The 20,101-nt window shown below is 38.9% G+C and overlaps 1 protein-coding gene across 7 annotated transcripts in view; it reads left to right on the forward strand.

The window, feature by feature from the left end:
- Positions 1-20,101, forward strand: part of lrch2 (leucine-rich repeats and calponin homology (CH) domain containing 2) — a 106,662-nt gene that overhangs the window by 35,648 nt on the left and 50,913 nt on the right. For 6 of the 7 annotated variants that reach the window (XR_007896068.1, XR_007896067.1, XM_051687494.1 and 3 more), the window contains 3 exons: positions 3,943-4,047; positions 13,606-13,674; positions 17,601-17,660. Coding sequence is in view for 5 of the 7 variants with exons in the window: in XM_051687494.1 (XP_051543454.1) it covers positions 3,943-4,047; positions 13,606-13,674; positions 17,601-17,660 (234 nt within the window). In the remaining 2 variants the exon portion in view is untranslated. The remainder of the gene's footprint in view (positions 1-3,942; positions 4,048-13,605; positions 13,675-17,600; positions 17,661-20,101) is intronic. The other variant, XM_051687528.1, reaches the window with a different exon arrangement.

The raw sequence follows: 20,101 nt of genomic DNA on the forward strand, positions 1-20,101 counted from the left end.
TTATGACACTGGTGAGCCACACTAATTTGATCACATATTATAATTTTTCGTATATATTTTACTTATAAAGTTATATACATTTTAAGTAAAATATTTGGTTCAAAACAAAAAGAGACTTTTTCCAGAAAAAATACTGATTGTTGTAATACAGAGTATATGGTTGGAAACAAACGTCTGTCCACCTTTTTAGAGCATTATTAGAATTTTTATTTTTTTTATTTTTTTTTATCATTTTGCAACAAAAGACTGTATGAAGTGTGGAGCACAAAGTTCCATAATAGTGGCATGTGCTCTAGAAAGACAGGTTCGATTTTGGCTCACGTTGTTTCATGATCCCATTCCCTCTCTCTCCCCCGATTTCCTGCTACCTCTCCACTGTCCTTTCAGACTAGGTTTTTGTTGCCGTCTTCTTAAGACATCAAGGTTGCCTCAGTCTTAATTTTCCAGAGAACTTGTAATAAAGAAAAATCTAAGAAATTATCTAAAATTTTTCCCAGATTTTCCAAGTACCCAGATGTGCAATCAAATACAAATACATGAATAATTTAATTAATTCAGAGTTAAAAGCATTAATTGCAGTGTTGTGCTCCTGCGGCATGGGCATTTGTATGAGTCTATGCGTGGGTGCCTGATATGTCTTTGTCTTTTTAGTTAGTCAATGGAAAGATTAAATTCCTTATGGTAAAAAGGGTGGAGTCAAAGGATGGATGATATGTGATTTGTGTAATTTGTTGGGCCTTACCAGACACATCAATAAGATAATTATTTACTAAAGGAAAATTCATCCCCAGAAATCTTCTTTTTTCCATATTAGTTCATGGTCTGTATACACTTGTTGTTCTGTTAGACTCCCATCCCAAAATTGTTCTAAATTGATTTGATTTTCTTGCAAATGAAAAAAAAAAAAAAATCAGTTATTTTCTGTGAGGCTCCAACTCTGTTTAAATTAAAAGAAAGAGCCAGTGCCTTCAAAGCAGTTGTAATGAAGGAGGTGAGGCTCTGTTATGTCTGTTTAGCCTAGATGTTTATTATAATTCTCTGAAAGCTCTAGATGTGAGAATATGAAGTGATGCTGGGCATGTGAAGGCATGTGGTTTTTAGGGTTCCCACAGGCATGGAAATATCAGCACATTTTAAAATTGTGATTTCCAGGCCTGGAAAAAGACAGAAATTTATAATATTTTAAAGGTGCACTCAGTAATAATTGTGTTTATGTTTCACTGACACCTAGTGACTCTGCGGCATCACACAGAAAGTTCTCAGTTGCTGATCCCAGTGTAGTAATGCGCTATTTGCAATCAGCCATAATTACTATATTTTAGGATTGAAAGCGTCCAATTGCAAGGGATGATTGGGATAAACTGAGGAATATTCGACTGGTCATATGATCTCAACATGGCGGCTCTCATGATTGTGCGCTCAGCACTGTATGTAAAGCAGCTTTTTCTAAAAACTGACATGTCTACAGTCTTCATTTCATGTGAGTGTACATAATTTTAAACAGATTTTTCAAAGAAACTCTTTTACTGTTACTATTTTTTTCTTTGTAAAAGTTTAATGGAAATTTCTGTATAATACATTTTTTTAATTTAACATATTGTATTTTACACTCCGCTCTGCTCTAAAATACATGCATAGGCTAGATATAGGACAAAACTTGTCCACAAGTGTCTTTCTGTTCAGAATCAGAATGAGCTTTATTGCCAAGTATGCTTACACATACAAGGAATTGTATTGAGGATCTTATTGGAGACATATGTAAACTATTAAGTATTATGGGCACAGCAATTACATTTAGTGAAAAAACATCCTTATCCAGTAATCATGAACAACTGTAAAGGTCATAGAAATTCATCTGTAAAAAAAATATATTTATTTATTTTTTTTTATTTTTTTGAAGCCCTGTGATTTTAACTGCGGGAACAGCTGCAAGTTTACAGCATGTGACCGCAAAAGTGATAGTCTCCTAATGAATGCTAATATTTTAGTTTGGAGGACAGAATGAACAAGAATTACTCTAATTTAAGAGGGTTTTGAACTAGGTGTTTGAAAACAATGTACAAAACCACTGTTAGAGAAAACACACATTTGTGTAATTGGACTTTTGCCTCAGAACCTTATAGTTACTGACATATAGCCCTTGTGATCCACTATAGTGATATAAGTAGTTAGATTACACCATTCTTTCACTCACTAAGCAATCAAATATAAAGGTGTATCTCCTTTGCTAAATCAGTGCATCACATCACCGTGAAGGCCTCATTTTAGTCCTGTTCCCTTCCTGCCTATGTGCAGTTGGTCATGCAGACACATGTGACTGAAGGCAATCAATGCAGGGCTGCTAGCAAAGAGTGGCATGTCTTTGTTCCAAATAAAAACCAGTAATGGTCCAGATCAAATTAGATGTATAAATGCTTTCATGCAGATTGCAGGGAAATGTCTTGCCTTGCTGATTATGATTCCATGTAATATTTCTAAGTAATGCACTATTTGATGTACTCTTTTAACCTTTACAGTACTTCACAGGTTTTTCATACACCTGGTGACTGATACTATTATAATAGCATCTTAATTTTGCAAGTAACATTGTGCAAGAATTTGTTTTTAAAGCCAAGCACACACCACAAGGCTTTTTATCACCCTTTGATGTTTAAGTCAGTGACAAAAAGCCCTAGATCCTATCCAACCAGCAGCACATGTACACTTAAAGCTCTTTAAGTGTGCAAATTTGTGACTGCAACTAGTCACAAACACTACAATAGATTTCAAATTTCTAAATGGTTTTTAAAATTCGGTGACCAGCTGTCAGGTGTGTGCACTGTACTGACGACCAAGAGAGCGGCAGTAAGCAACAGCCAATGCAATTGCGAGAGACAGAAAATGTCTGAAAGTGAGTTAGTAGAAAGAGGTAGCCCAAAAAATATTTTTCATTCATTTTTCAATTCACATTTTTTATAATAATATTTTTGTATTACTTTAAAATAATGCTCTATTTGTTAACATTAGTAAATGCATTATGTATCATGAACTAACAGTGAACAATACCTTTTTACAGCATTTGTTAATTTTTGTTAATATTAGTTTTTAAAATACAATGTTCATTTTAAGCTAATGTTAACAAATGGAACCTTATTGTAGTGTTACCAATATTTTTCATCTTCCTTTGTTCTTTTTCCCAGTCTTTGCAAATCACTGCGTTCCTTTGTTCTTCCTTGATAATCTTTAATAATTGATGTATCTAGTCTTTGATCAGTTATGTAAAGTGCGCACCAACACGACAGAAAATCAGGAACTGCTGGATGTCTTGCAGTTTGCGCATGCGTAAACCGTTTACTGTAAACATTTTATACAACTATTAGATAAGAGTGTGTAAGGATTACTTAGAGTAGTTCCATATATATTTTTTCTTCAATGGTTGTACTGTTGTTTAAATTGTTTTTAATCATTCCGCTGATGAAACAATGTAAGAAATCATTCCAAAAAAATTTCTGTACTTTAAAAACTGTATAAAACACAAGTTTTGATCTTTGATTTGATCTACAGAACCTTTATACACTTTATGCTGTGCATGCTATTAAAGAGACTGTAAATCTATCCCTTACAGCCTTGTTTTCATTCCCTTCAAAAATTCAATATGGCACTACTCTAGGTTAAGAATTTAGCAACATTCTCCATTTGTCTCTTTTTCTCCCCTGTTGAAAAGACCATTGCTGGTCACCAGCTTGTTTTGTGTTTTGGATACTAGTGTGCTCGTGTCCCCACCAGACTTCTTAACTATGCAGCTTAACCAGCAAGCCTCCCTTGGTCAGACCAGCACCAAACCAGCACTAATCAGAAAAAAACAGTTTGGACCACCATTCATGCTGTTCTTTTCAGCAAGGTCCTTTTTGACACTTTTTGTCTCCTTTGTCTCATGCTGTCTCTCACTCCTTTTTTTTTCAGCTCAGAGAAAGAACAGTTAGCTGAAGAAGAGGAAGATGACTTGAAGGAAGTGTTGGATCTGAGGAAGATCGCAGTACAGCTGCTACAACAAGAGCAACAGAACAGGTGATATGCATGCAAAATCACTCATGATCATAGTCCATAAAGCACGTACACAATATTGTGCACGTGCAGATAAAGACTCCACTTCTTTCAATCAGACTCACTGTCTTCAGTTTTTCAGGACCAGTGTAGAGGCGTAAATCTTTGGCAAGATATAGGGCTAGTTTACCCCAAAATAAACATTCTGTCATCATACTGTATACTCACACTCATTTTGTTCTGTAAGACTGTAAATGGTGACAAAGACCGTCACTTCCAACATACGCCTAACATGTCCATTTGTGTTCTATGGAAGAAATAAAGTCATACGGGTTTGGACTGACATGAGGGTGAGTAAACATTATTTTCATTACTGGCTGAACACCCTTTAAAGTGCCTCTTTGCCAAATTCAGTGGCAAGTGTCTGCATTAAAACTGTTTTAAACTTTTGTCTGTTCAGAACCAGCAATAGAAATAGAATTAAGGGGTAAAATAACTTATATTCAGAGGCAGCTCTGCTGCTTTTTCTGTGTAAATGGCACGTCAGAGTGACCTTAAACTTTGTTGTTTAGCTCCCTCCTATTTGGTTTTCTGCATGTGATACATTGTTTCCCATGATTGTGATTCCTTTGTAAATACATATTTTCCCTTTAATTATAAGGTAGTGATGCAGAACTTGGTTGTTTTCTTTAAGATGTTGTGAAATAGACTTGTGCAGCCTTTTTGTGCCTTGTGGTTAAACTTATCTTAAAGTTCCCACACATGTTTGTTTGCACAGTGTATGTGCACGTTTTTATGGTATAAACAGGTTTCACATAAGGTCCTTGAAGTGCTTAAAGTGCATGAATTAAATTTTAGAAATTTAAGTATCAGAATACCTGGAAAATCGGCTTGTTTTGTTGAAAGTGCTTAGAAGTGCTTTAAATTAAAAAGAAACATTGCAGTTAGCATTTCTGAGAAACAACTGACTTTTTCACACATCTTTGATGATAATCGCAATATCCCCCATACACAGAGCACAGACATCACCGTAAATTGGAAGGGGCTATTTGACCGACATGAAAAGCACACTCCATTTTCATTGAATAATGTCTATTTTAAAGGGATAGTTCCTAAAATGAAAATTCTCTCATCATTTACTCACCCTCATGGCATTCCAGATGTGTGTATGACTTTCTACTGCAGAACACAAACAAAGATTTTTTCAAGAATATCTCAGCTTTGTTGGTCCATTAAATGCAAGTGAATGGTGGGCAGAAATTTGAAGGTCCAAAAAGCATATAAAGGCAGAATAAAAGTTATCCTTACGTCTCCGGGGGTTAAATCCATGTCTTCAGAAGCGATATGATAGGTAGTTTTAAAATATATATAATTTTTATTGAAGCAAAAAAGTTATCCAAAACCTATATCACCCATGTTAAAAACTAACTGCCCCTTAAACTTAATAGCTGGTCATGCCACCTTTAGCAGCAACAACTGCAACCAAATGCTTCCGATAACTTTCACAATGCTGTGGTGGAATTTTGGCCCACTCTTCTTTGCAGAACTGCTTTAGTTCAGCCACATTGGAGTGTTTTCGAGCATGAACTGCCTGTTTAAGGTTCTGCCACAGCTTCTCAATCAGGTTCAAGTCAGGACTTTGACTAGGCCACTCCAAAACTTAAATTTATCTTATTTTCACCCATTCAGAGGTGGATTTACTCCTATGCTTTGGATCATTTTCTTGCTGCATGATCCAGTTGCGCTTGAGCTTCAACTCACGGACTGATGACCGGACATTCTCCTTTAGGATTTTCTGGTAGAGCACAGAATTCATGTTTCCTTCAATTATTGCTAGTCGCCTTGGCCCTGAAGCAGCAAAGCATCCCCACACCATCTACCACCATACCACCACCATGCTTGACCGTAGGTATGATGTTTTTTTTTTTTGTGTAATTCTGTGTTTGATTTAGGGTCAGGGTGTGTTTTGATAAAATTCAGACGAGCCTTAATGTTCCTCTGGGTTAGCAGTGGTTTTCGCCTCGCCACCCTTCCGTGGATGCCATTTTTGGTGAGTGTCTGTCTGATAGTGGAGTCATGAACAGTGACCTTTATTGATGCGAGAGAGGCCTGCAGTTACTTGGATATTGTCCTTGGCTTTTTTGTGACTTCCTGGATGAGTCGTAGCTGTGCTCTTGGAGCAGTTTTGGAAGGTCGGCCACTTCTGGGAAGGTTCACTACTGTGCCAAATTTTCTCCGTTTGGAGATAATGGCTCTCACTGTGGTTCTTTGTAGTCCCAGAGCCTTTGAAATAGCTTTGTAACCCTTCCCAGACTGATGTATTTCAATCATCTTTTTCCTCATAATTTCTAGAATTTCTTTAGACCTTGGCATTGCACTATAATAATACCCAATGTTACAGAGGCCATCTCAGATAACTTGCGTACTCTTGTAACAGATGCGGAGTAAGTAACTGAGAAAACAATATCACACTTTAAATTAAGAAAGTTTAGTTTGGATTTCTACCTCAATTTTCATAAAAGTGCTTGTCTATATAAGCAAAATAATTTAGCTGTTGTTCTTCCCCCCCCCCAGTTAATGTAAATTATGCATATTGTGGAATATTTTGATAATACACTTGGAAAGAGAGGCAATACTGTACTGCACCTTTTCTTGTGATCATTATTTGTCCTTAAGGTGTAACATGCCATTAAGGTTTTAATTCTGTGAGCCTGCTTAGTTTAAAGATCAGACTTATCTGCCAGTATAGATGACAGATTTCATTTAGATTTCAATTACTGATTCAGTAAATGTTCCCATGATGATATGCAAATCCATTATGCATAATCAGCAGTCTACTTACCATCTGTTTGTGTTAGTTTGCATAAAGTCAGACATGATATTATCCAGGGTTCCCACGGATCCTTAAAAAGTCTTAAAATGTCTTAAATTCAGTTTTCCAAAATGTAAGGTCATAAAAAGTCTTAAATATCTTAAATAATTCAACAAAAGTCTTAATTGTCATTTAAAGAGGTCTTATATTTGGGGGCGGAAAGACAGGAATCGTGATATGACCTAAAATGATTATCAAACTTCAAAAGAATACAGTTTAATTAAATAAATGCATGCGCTGCGTCCTTCAAAGTGAAAACGCGGCACTGTATTTTCTGCAAGCATGCAGGGGCTTGTGAGTGTTCTCTTTCATCATCTCGTGTTCAAGATCCACCTATGGGAAGGGCATACTCACCTGACCTCTGCAGAAGCATCCAATTGCACCAAGCCTGGCTTGACAGACAGGAGCGCATGTCCAATGCCGCTGTAAGGCTCCGCCTTTCCCTGAGGACATAAAAGGACCTGTATGCGCTACTCTCCTCAGTTGACATTCGCTTCTCGCGACCTCTATGCGGAATACTCACAGCTCGACTGGTTTTCACATTTGGCTCTCGCTCAGTCTGTTGAAGGACATTTCCTTGGATCAGCCTTAGCCAGGCGTGACTGCCAAAGGAGTTCTGGTCAGTTTGCTGTTTTATTCAGCCTGCAAGCCACCCACACTCGCTGGCCTTCGTGTTTCTTTACAGCTGCCTTGCCAACGAAACTCTTGCACCGTAGGCTGAAAGTAGCTGCTACCTAAGGCAGCGAACTCGAGCATGACGACTCGGACAGGGGAAATGGCGATGACGTTGCAACTCTGGGGGCCCCCCAGACTTTGCCTACTCTCAGTTGGGCCGACCAAATTGAGGCATCTTTACTCAAAGAATCTTCCCACCCTGGTGTTTCTTCATTTGAGCTCGAGCCTTCCGGCTCTGGGGATGATGACAATGCTGTGCTGGAGTGCTCGGAGGACAAGGAGGCCGTCCCGTCGGCTCAGGCTCAGCCAGTCAGCGGTTTGGCGGTGTTACAGCATGCCATCCTCCTCGAGATGTGTGAGCGAGCGGCCGCTCGGCTCAACATCGAATGGCCGGCCCCTCAAAATGCTGCCGATCAGGAGAGGGATGTTTATGATGGAAAACTGTTGGGGCCACTGCCTGGCCCGAAATCTAAGCAAGAGCAATTTCACTCCATCCCAGAATGTAGCTTTTCTGGGACTGGAGCTGAATTCCACTGAGATGCGCGCTCGTCTGTCAGAAGAGCGCATTCTATCTCTAATGAACTGTATCTCACAGTTAAAAGAGGTAGCAAGTGTGCAGTATCACATTTGCCTCAGACTACAGGACCTTATGGCATCAGTGATCCAGATTGTGCCTGTAACATTCGTCAGTGATCGGGGGAAAGGAGGACGCGGGAGTCGGTGGTGCAGTCCACGTAAGTCTAATTTTATTTCCAGAATTTTTACTCAAATAGCTTTCCAGCAAGGGGTTTTTACTTGGCACACACAGCTTCAATGATAATAGTCAACACAAACATAAATCAGTCAGTATAACGGCTTTTCAGCATGGAGATTCAGGGTGTGTGTGTGGCTCGTACTCTCTCTTCCTCTCTGGCATTCCGCTGACCTTTTTCAAGCCCATCTCCGCCGTCACTGAAATGAGACACAGGTGTTTAGTATCAATAATCACCAGGTGATGGCCCTTACCGCTTCCTCTCTCCCCACTGACAGACATACGATCGACAGTCACTTCCCTGACTGGGTGGGGTGCCACCCAGAAGGGCAGGACAGTGAATGGGACGTGGCTGACCGAACTACACTCAGCTCACATAAATTATCTAGAGCTCCTCACTGTTTGGAAGGCTCTAAGACACTTTCTGCATGTCCATGGTCCTGGTGCACTGCGACAATACTACAGCCATAGCGCACATCAATCGCCAAGGAGGGATGCGCTCCCCTCAGCTTCACTGTCTAGCCCACAAAATGTTGGTATGGAGCAGTCAGCACTTCCTGTCCTTACATGCAACTCATGTCCCGGGTGTTTTAAACTTGGGCGTGGATCTCCTGTTGAGGGGGAACCCTCTCTATGGAGAGTGGTGACTCCACCCTCAAATAGTGTACCTGATATGGGATAGGTTCGGTTGGGCTTCCGTCAGTCTCTTTGCCTCGCACAAAACGGCCATTGTCCTACGTTCTTCTCACTAAAGGACAAGGACGCTCCCCTCGGTGTAGATGCACTAGCACACCCATGGCCCAATGTGCTGCTCTGTGCCTTTCCCCCACTCAGCTTGATTTTTCCCACTCTAGCCAGAGTGATGGAGCAGAGCTTGACATTAATTCTCATAGCGCAGATGGCCAAAAGTTCTGTGGCTGGCAGAGATAATTCGTCTCCTTTACGCCCAGCCAGGCACGCCCCCATTACGCACAGACCTCTTGTCTCAGGTGAACGAAGAAATATACCACCCTCACCTAGACAGGGTGGCACTATAGGCCTGGCCCGTGAGAGGTCCAACCTGAACACATTGGGGCTTTCCCCCAGGGTGGTTGCCACCATACAATATGCCAGGGCCTCATCCACGAGGTCTTTGTATGACTGTAAGTGGCAAGTGTTTGAGAAATGGTGTAATACACATCAATTGGTGTCAGATCAGTGTTCAGTCACTGACATATTATGCTTTCTACAAAACCTTCTAGACAAGGGCAAATCCTTTTCTACATCAAGGTTTACCTGGCAGCCATTTCTACTTGCCACATTGGTTTTAGTGACGCAACAGTGGGACAGCACCCTCTCATTCGTAGATGCATGAAGGGTGCTCGCCGTTCTGTGCTAGTTACGAGTAGTACCTCTCCATAGTGCTGGAGGCTCTGTCACAGCAGCCTTTCGAGCCCTTGGAGAATATTTATTTAAAGTTGTTGTCTTATAAAACAACTTTAATCCTGGCGCTGGCATCAGCCAGGCATGTCAGTGATCTGCATGCCTTATCTGTTCATTCTTCTTGTAAAAGATTTTCCTCAGGCATGGAGAAGGTTTCTCTTAGACCCAATCCAGCCTTTATGCATAAGTGCTTCCCTAAATTCACAGGGGAGGTGTTAGAGCTCAGCACTTTCCACCCACCTCCTTTCACCTCTTTGGAACATGGGAGGCTGAATGCTTTGTGTCCTGTGCGTGCTCTCCACATGTATTTGCGTAGCACTGAGAATATCAGAAAGAGCAACCAGCTCTTTGTCTCATGGGCTTCCCCCACCATGGGTAAACCTATATCAAAACAACGCCTTTCCCATTGGCTTGTGGAAGCAATATCTATCTATATAGTTCTAACGAGCTCCAGTCCCCCTTAGGCCATAGGGCCCACTCCACAAGAGGCATGGCTGCTTCCTGGGCCCTGTTTCAGGGAGTCTCTCTGCAAGACATTTGTTCAGCTGCATGTTGGGCTTCCTCCCACACTTTTGTCAGGTACTACCGACTTGATGTCACCAGAACCCCAGTAGCACATGCAGTTTTGGGTGTGGGTTCTTCATAATGGGTTCACCCATAACCCTTTCCCCCTCTCACTGCGTACGTGTCACCCCATAGGTTTCACATCAAGCACTTTGCATGGCCTCTTCTCCCTTCTTTGTAATGCGTATGGGTTATAGAGCTTGTTAATATTATATTGGATGTGTCAGGCACGGCCTTTAATTAGGAGACCATCCTTTTTGGCTGACAGCATCTCCCTGTGAGTGTATAGGGCAATCGGAGAGTTGTCCATACCTTCCCATAGGTGGATCTAGAACAGGAGATGATGAAAGAGAACAATTCTGTACATATTCTCTAACCCCAGTTCTCTGAAACATCGAGTGGAGAGATCCACCAAGTTTGCCACGCTTGCTTCACAAGAAGCGAATATGCTCACTAAGGAAAGTAGTGCGTACAGGTCCTCTTACGCCCTCAGGTAAGGGCGGGGACTTACAGCGGCATTGGACACTCGCTCCTGTCTGTCAAGCCAGACTTGGTGCAATTGGATGCTTCTGCAGAGGTCAGGTGTGTATGTACTTTCCATAGATGGATCTCTCCACTCAATGTTTCGGAGAACTGGGGTTACAGAATAGGTAACCTATCATTTTCAGCTGTTGCAGAGCAGTTAATAATCATTTGGACATATCGAAAATCTCTGACAAGTGATCACTAATGATCAGCTGTTGATGATAATGATGTAGCGTTGAGGAAATATGACAATGTTTACTTTTAATTGTTTATATTGTTATACATTGTAGATTATTGTAGGAGTGCACATTTTATTTCCCTTATCTGTTTGAATGAGCAGCTAGAAACTGGTAAAAACAAGCATTTCAAAATAAGAATCCCTGGTGTATTTCAGCCTTTAAAGTTAAAAGTCCCGTGCTATGTATCAGATCCCCCCCCCCCAGGTTATTAGTATTTTGGTTGCACCATAAACTGCATATGGAATTTAATTCAATTTGGACTCTTTTAGCCTCTGTCTGGCCCTCCACATCACAGGATGGAAGAACATATCGTAGACTATCAATTAAAAAAAACTATTGGTAGATTAATTGCCTTTCTTTCAACACATCATCATATCAGCCAAATCCAATATTGGTTGACCTCTAAATTGTATTTATTTATATAATGGTACATAAACCAATTTTAATGTGATATATTTGTGGAAAACATGTTAGTATTTGAAACTTTTTTTAGATTGTGTTTTAGTGGGTTTGTTTTAGGATGAGGATACAGTATTAATTTTATCTGTTCAGGTCCTGAAAAAGGTCTTGAAAAGTCTTAAATTTGATTTTAAAAACTCTGCAGCAACCCTGTTATCCATTATTTACATTACCTCAATAATTAGCGTAACAACAGCAATACATATTTTTAGCTCCATAAAACTAACAATATTTGGAAAAGATTTTGAATCTTCTTACAGTTGTGCATTCTTCTGTTCACAGTGTGTCTCACATTTATTTCTTATCCACAATTAAGTTTTTGAACCAGTGAATGCATCCTAAACCCAGGTGTCTTTTTTTCTTCTCCCCTGTATAGTGCAAATTATCCCACCATTAATATTTTCATCTTTAGGATATTTTGGAAAATAATTATGAATACAAAATAATTTAATCAAATTGTATGACTAATTATTAAGACAAATCAAGCCTTCCTACTCCATTTATAAAGTGTTATTAATTTTGAAGCGACTGCCCCTCAAAAAGGTTTAGAGCCCCTGCCCCTCAAAATATCTGTGTGCGCCCATGCCCACACCTATCATATCATTTCTGAAGACATGAATTTAACCACTGGAGTTGTATGGATTACTTTTATGCTGCCTTTATATGCTTTTTTCAAAGTTCTAGCCACCATTCACTTGCATTGTATGGACCAACAAAGCTGAGATATTCTTCTTAAAATGTTTGTTTGTGTTCAGCAGAAAGAAATTCATACACATCTGGGATGACATGAAGGTGAGTAAATTATGAATTTTCTCTTTAAATGAGAATTTTCATTTTTTTGGTGGAATATCCCTTTAATATTCTTTTCTGTTATTAATGAAAAATAATCAGTTTTTGATCGAAAAGTAAAAAGAAACATGAACTAATCACATATAGCTCAGATGCGAATGCAATACAGAAACTGTGAGACTCCTCTCTTTGCACTCAACCGAGACACTTCCAGGTTTGGGACGCTCGCTGAACTGCCACTTTTCTTAAAGAAAGTGAAAAAGTTAGCACTTGTTATACAAATTAATATAAACTTAACAATCATATTTGTAAATTGTACAAATGGTTTCAAACAATGACATCTGATATTATTATATATGCAATTTCATGACATCATATAAATTGATAGAATGTGTAATTTATGCATAAAAAAAGGATAAAATGTGATTATAATAATGATGAAAAACATATAAAATATGCACTTTCGTATATTGTAAATGTTACTTTTCCTGGCTGGTTACGTGTTTTATAGATTTTTTAATGATCCATTTATGCAGTGTTGGAATTACTGTGATTACAAGTTTCTGACTAAATACTGTTCATGTCACTCGTAATACAAAGTGGACACTAGCATGAAGTCATTGTAAATAAGAAATTGGTGCTGGTAAAAGTATGAAATTTGTATAAATAACACTGCAGATGCGCCCTTTTGTGCGATGTTGCACATTGCATTCCACTTATTTACAGTATCTCAAAGGTTTTGTCCAACTATTTTTTTATGTATGCATATTTCATATTTCTCAATAACCAGAATTATAAATATAATAAAACATATTGATCCAAAATTGTTTAAGAAAGAATCACAATGCATTTGTGACCCCTGCCCACAACGCCTATCTTCAAGCTCTGTATTATAAATGTAGAAAGTATACTTCCAATACAAGCTTCTCTTCTCCTCTGCACTTCATTTTTCTTTCTCTTGGGTCTCTTCCCAATACCTAAAATGACTCTCCTCTTTTCCTCGCCTCCATTTATTATATTAGTATTGTCTCTGAGATTTACAGATGAAAACCAGATGTGGCAGTTGTATTTCATTCTTCTCATCCATGCAGTCTGTTCACCAGTGCTTCTGAGACAGAGAGCAGACTGTCAGGTCCATTAGTATTAGGATCAGACCCTCTCCATTCACTAACAATTGAATTACCATTTTCCTCCCTGTTTTTCCTTCCATCTCCTTCTCCATCACTTCCTGCTTTGCCACCTAATCCTGGGATCTCAATGGTACACACATGAAACATGACTCTCAGGAGGCGGTCCCTAATTTGCAGGGCAGAGAGTCTAATACACCGTAGAAGAGCAGCGGGGAGAGCTCACAGGTAGAAGGAGATGTGTGTGCGTATATGTCTTTTTTGTAGATGGTCTATACATGTCCAATCTATTTGGTAATATGTGTTTATGTGCCTGTTGGGTGTTAGTAAGAAAATGCATGTTTTGATGATATCTTTTTACCTAGATTTGGCTAATTTTTGACAGAAATCAAGTGTGTGTTGCATTTTGCTGTGTTGCCTTGTAATTTTAAATCCATGTTTAAAGCTTCTGAAATACTGAGAGAAGCATGGCATGAGGTTGCATGTGTAGATGTCTTGACAAATTTACATGAACACTGTCCATAAGTATGCCACAGTTTCCCACAGTCATTTTGGCAAAGACTATAGATGTGCAGATGTGGAAATGGCCTCCTTCTGGATTTCTTGGCTCAGATTTAAAATACGTAAAATACTTTCTTAGGAAATTGATTTGAATCCTAAGCCAGAAATGGCTTCATCAGCAGAATGCTCCAAAGTGTCTCTGACAACTCAAATCAAAACAGCAGCATCCCAAAACTCTGTTTTCTTTCAAGTTATTGTGGCAGGGAGCAAAGACACACACAAACACACACACACACACACACACACACACACACAGTAGGAAAATCATATATACGGAAACTATACCAGTAAAATGTCATTTTGTGACCTAAAAAAGAAATAAGATGAGTGAGAATGGAAAAAAAGGAAAAAAAAAAAACCTATAATGTGTTCTGTGTAATATGAAAGAAAACTAAATAGAATTTAAGTGAAAAAACTAGCTTTATAAACTTATAAGTTAGTCTTGAAAGCCATTTTTACTCTCAGTGTACTGTGAAAACAGTGGTAACCTGCAATTCTTACTTGATGTAACCCATAAAAATTACTTTAGTTGGTGTAAATAATCATTAAATATAATCTTATTAAATGATTTTTTTAACTAGAATAATAAAACCTGTTTATTTAGATGTTACCATGTGAAGCACATTTTTTAGGTTACCTGACATGTAGGTATCGGTACAATGCCAAGAGAGTTGCAAGCTGTCAGCAAGAAAAGAGAGGATGGAAAACTGGAAATGCTTGAGAACTGGTTGCAGTACATAGGCTGTCTGAAGTCAATGAAATAATTTACTCTTTACTGTATGAATGTATATGGGGAAAAAAATCCCATAGATTTGCATTGAAGTAGGGACCAGGGTAGGGTTGCACCAGCTGTGTGTTCTCACGTAAGTTGGGACGTAAATGTGTAGTCGCATAATATGACGTTTACCTGTACTGATCCAATAAACAGCCTTCAAATTTGTACATAAAAGTGTTAAAAAGCCATGAACTTCAATCTGATCTTGTTACGGTTGATGTTCAAACCTTGTTTGTTCACATAACTGTCGGCTGTAATAAATTATATCCCCATTAAAATACGATACGTCATAAAAATACATTTGATAAATAATATATTTGCCTTGAGTAAATAAAAATATAAAGGAACTGTATCTAAAATAAATGAGGGGTGATAAATAAATACTAAAACAACAACTCTCGTAAATGTAAATAAACGTAAATGTCAACATCATACTGTATGTCGAAATGATTGATGCCTGTCATGCAAAATGTGCTCATTGATGTCATAAAATATCATTATGCTTTTTTATTCCAACCGTTACTCCTGGTCAGAGTCTTCCATAAATATTTAGTTTATACGTAGGGTTACATTCTACCTAAGTTTAATGGTGCAACGCTCAAATATTTAGTAGTGCGTAAATTGTGACTTTAGGGTACGTTTACACGACAACAATGTACTAAAAACGGAAACATTTTTTTCCTTTGCATTTTTTTTAAGTTTCGCGTACAGAGGACAACATTGTCAAAACTATCCCCGTTCACACGGATCCACGAAAACGACTAAAAACACTGTATTATGCATGCCAGGCCAGTAGCTGGCGATGTCACTTTGTAAAGAAACACTACGCGCCTGCGCACATAAGCATTCTTCCACAGAACGGTGAATACAAACAATGAAGATGTTGATCGCTGGTCGTAGTAGTGATGCAGTAAATCTACACTTTGCTGGAGAAGCGTCAATAAACTCAAAATCTTGAGGAGCACAAACACAGTCCTGTAGTCCGCCATTGTAGTTTTGAATGTCTCGCGCATGCCTATGACGTTATCGTTTTCACAATTTTGCGTTTTTTGTATGTTTACACTGAGACGATAACGGCATCATTTTCAAAAACTTGCATTTTGAAACTCGTTTTAAAAAGTTTGCTTTTTCAGGCCCCAAAATGCCGTTGTCGTGTAAACGAACAGCCAAAACGCATAAAACGTTTTCAGTTTTTAGTTGAAAACGTTGTTGTGTAAATGGACCCTACGTGTTATATAAAGAATGATGGACTGATAGGCATTAATTTGAGATGTATAATTATCAATATGAATACTGGTGTTTGTGCAAATAACAATAATCAACAATTCATTCATTTGGAGTGTTTTGTATGGAGTGTGAACATTGTACATTAGGCAGAACCTAATTTGATAATCTTGAAATTAATGTATGGATTCAGATGGGAAAAATGTATTTGTATTTTAAATGTTATTTATTTATTTTTATTTGATGTACCTTTACCCTGCAATTCATTCACCCACCGCTTATGTATATAGCCTATAGACAGAAATGTGATGCCATGTACAGTCTTCAATGATATGCTTAGAATATGAAAACATGAGGCAGTGAAAATGCATGTTAGATCCAGTGTACACAAGACCTCTCTTTCCATCAGAAGATATCCATATATCAGAGTTCTGTCTGATACCCAAAACCAGTCAACATCAACAGCTTGTTATGTTAACTTACTCTTCTACCAGCCCAAGAGTCAGCAGGGGTAATACAGAAGGCAGGAGACGAAGTGATGGTAAAAATGAGTAGTTTATTGAATAATCTTGAGAGTTCAGTCTATAGGCATGCGCACGAGTACTTCAAAACAACACGTGAGACATTCAAAACTACAATGGCGGACTACAGGACTGTGTTTGTGGTGCTCAAGATTTTGAGTTTATTGACGCTTCTCCAGCAAAATGTAGATTTACTGCATCACTACTAAGACCAGTGATCAACATCTTCATTGTTTGTATTCACCGCTCTGTGGAAGAATGCTTATGTGCGCAGGCGCATAGTGTTTCTTTACAAAGTGACATCGCCAACTACTGGCCTGGCATGCATAATACAGCATTTTTAGTCATTTTTGTGGATGAACGGGGATCGTTTTGACAACGTTGTCATCTGTACACGAAAGGAAAAACGTTTCCGTTTTTAGTATATCGTTGTCGTGTAAACGTACCCTAAGTTTTAACTTACACACAGCTGGTGCAACCAACCCCAGAACCTTATCTAGGACAGAAAATCATAGACTTGGGTGTGGTCCCTTTTGATTTGGGGCAGGAAGCAACCACCCAAAACACCTTAGTAGCTACCTAGCATAGGGTTGCCAACTGTCCAGGGATGTCCTGTACTTTGGCCGAATTCAGGACGTTCTGAACGGGGCACCTACACTTGAGGAATTAGTAAATGCTGTAAAAAAAATATTGTTTATTGTTGGTTCATGGTATCTGTTAATGAATAAAACCTTATTGAAAAGATAGAAATAGTGCTATCTTGAGCCATGTCAGGAGAGACACAGTTTGTGTGTTTACATATGGTTGTGAGCATTTAACAGACCACTACACTGGTGCAATAACATGACCCAAAATGCCTTTGTTGCGGGAGGGAACTGTTCCAGAAGTTGTATTCTCAAGCATCTGTCCTTTTTACACAATAAACTTGTTTTAAACTGCTTGTTTAAAAGACAGGCAGATGCAGGTCTCTTCTATAGTCTCATGCAGAGTCAGATGCAATGACAGCAGAATAAATGAGTTGATGTGCCAGGTGAACTGTTATTAAATATATTATGGTTGTTCTGATCTTACAGATTTCTCAGTCACTCAGGAAGCAGCAGCAAACAGAGATCCCCATCTCAGACTGGCAGAAGGTATTATGACGAATACACACATATACATTTATACAAACACCTTTTCTTTCTCTCTCTCTCTCTCTCGCTCTCTCTCTCTCTCTCTCTCTCTCTCTCTCTGTCTGTCTCACACACACACACACACACACACACACACACACACACACACACACACACACAAATCTATAATAATAGTTCTGCTTTGTAATATTTTCATTAATAACATTTAAGAGATAGTTCAACCCAAAACTCACCCTCATGCTGTTCCAAACCAGTATGACTTTGTTTCTTCCATGAAACACAAAGGAAGATGTTAGGGACTGATAGTCTGTCACAGTTCACATTCATTGTAAGAAAAAAGCCCAAAGGACCTTTTTTTTCTTTTTATGGAAAAAAGATGCAATGAATATGAATGATGACTGAGGCTTTTAGTCACTAACATTCTGCTTACTCATTTGCTTTTGTGCACCACGGAAGAAAGAAAGTCTGGGTTTGTAGCAACATGAGAGTGTGTAAATTATGACAGAATTTTCATTTTGGGGTGAACTGTTTGATTGTACATGAACAACTGATGTGCAAGTGAGTAGTGAAATTTTGTTGATTGAACTCATTATATTTTTTGCATGGGCTTTTTATTAGTTTTACTGACTTCACTGGAAAGTCATTTATCTCACAAATTAAAAAGTTGTCTGAACTGTCATGTTAGTCCTGCATTCTTTGCATTGCAGGAAGGTCTCTTCTTGAGAGACAGGGCTGCAAGCATAATAGTGTGAACAGGAGGCACATACAGTGGTGGCCAAAAATATTGGCACCCTCAGTAAATATGAGCAAAGAAGGCTGTGAAAAATGTCTTTATTGTTTATCCTTCTGATCTTTCATTCAACATATTCACAAAAATATATCCTATCAAACAATTGCAAACACAACACAAGTTTTATCAAAAAACATTTTTGTCAATGTAGCGCAGAGGAGGGAGGGCCCGGGCCGGAATGACGCACGCCCGGACCCCAATCAGCCTGATGAGGCGAGTGGGGGATAAAGGTGACCAGAGACGGCAGTTCGAGAGAGAGAGAGAATTATGGGCAGCTGCTCCTGTCTGTACCTTTAACTCAGTGGTTCTTAACTGGTTTTTCTTCAGGACCTAGATTTTACATTGGAAATCAAGTGGCGACACACCATAGTAAAAACATAACCTGCGTTGAATGTATCCTGGGTCGCATTTCCTTTTATGTTGCATAGTTTTGTTAAGTGACATTGTTTTTGTTGTTGATATCAACAACAAAATCTACAGGAAGTTTTCTCTCCCTCCTTTTAAAAAATTGAAGAGCATATTTACTTATATGAGCCCATTATTATCCCGTTTGTTTCCTAATTTCAAACATAATTAAAACAGAACATACATATTACACAGGAGGAAAGGCTCCTCATTACCATGGTTAGGTCAGTGTTGCTAGTCTTAAATAATAGTAATAATAATAACAAATTATATTATTTATGAAAAAATAAGTACTAGCTGAAACACATCTTGAAACTTTAACTACAACTGCCACTGTTGATATAAAATGAGGTCTAATAGATTCTACCTTTAGATTATTTCATATGAAACTATAACATTTTGTCAAAATATAACAGTTACTTATACTCATGTAAAATCTTGAAACAGTTTTGTAAAGGTGATGATGTATAATGAAAAACAAAATTAGCACATAGCACAGTGTTGCTCTTTTCCTCCTCAGTGCTGTTTGGCATGTCAGGGCTGCCTACTGTTTGAGAGGTTCGACTTGACTTCCTCCGTAATGCTTTAAACTAGAAAAGTCTCACTAGAATTGAAATTGGTCACATCAGTTTTGAGGTCTGCGCTCCGCAATATCAAGGGAAGCCCGGTTGTTGCACGCACACACCAGAGAGAAGAGCAGATCATGATCGCGAGCTGATTCCGATACACTCGTGCGAAAGTGCAGATGAGAAGCCTTTAGCTGATTGCGAGATTATCATTAAATCTGCCTCTGCAGTCCTAAATAGGCTATCACTTGGCCAGCCGCCAAAATATCTTCAATGGGAGAACCATGGCATTGTTCTTTCCCTGCTGTCCACGACCCAGTCCGAATAGACCTGCGACTCACCAGTTGAGAAACACTGCTTTAACTCACACACGCACTCACTTTTGTCAGACCCCCTCACCTCGCTTCTCTCTGACATTTTATCCGCTGCATGTGTGTGTGGCGCATGTTGACGAGTCTGACAGGCAGTCGAGGTTGAAAGGAGATGCACACGCGCAGGCGAGATTCTCCGTCCGGTTGCATTTTTTTTCTCAATACCGTAGATAAGCAAATGTACATGGTATGAAAACCATCAATTTTCATACCGTGGTATACCGTGAAACCGGTATACCGCTGCAACCCTACCTCCAACCCCTCAAAATAATCTGCCTGGCTATCATCACACTGGTCAGAACCCAATTC

The sequence above is a fragment of the Myxocyprinus asiaticus genome, chromosome 4, assembly GCF_019703515.2.
Source record: "Myxocyprinus asiaticus isolate MX2 ecotype Aquarium Trade chromosome 4, UBuf_Myxa_2, whole genome shotgun sequence".
Classification (NCBI taxonomy): domain Eukaryota; kingdom Metazoa; phylum Chordata; class Actinopteri; order Cypriniformes; family Catostomidae; genus Myxocyprinus; species Myxocyprinus asiaticus.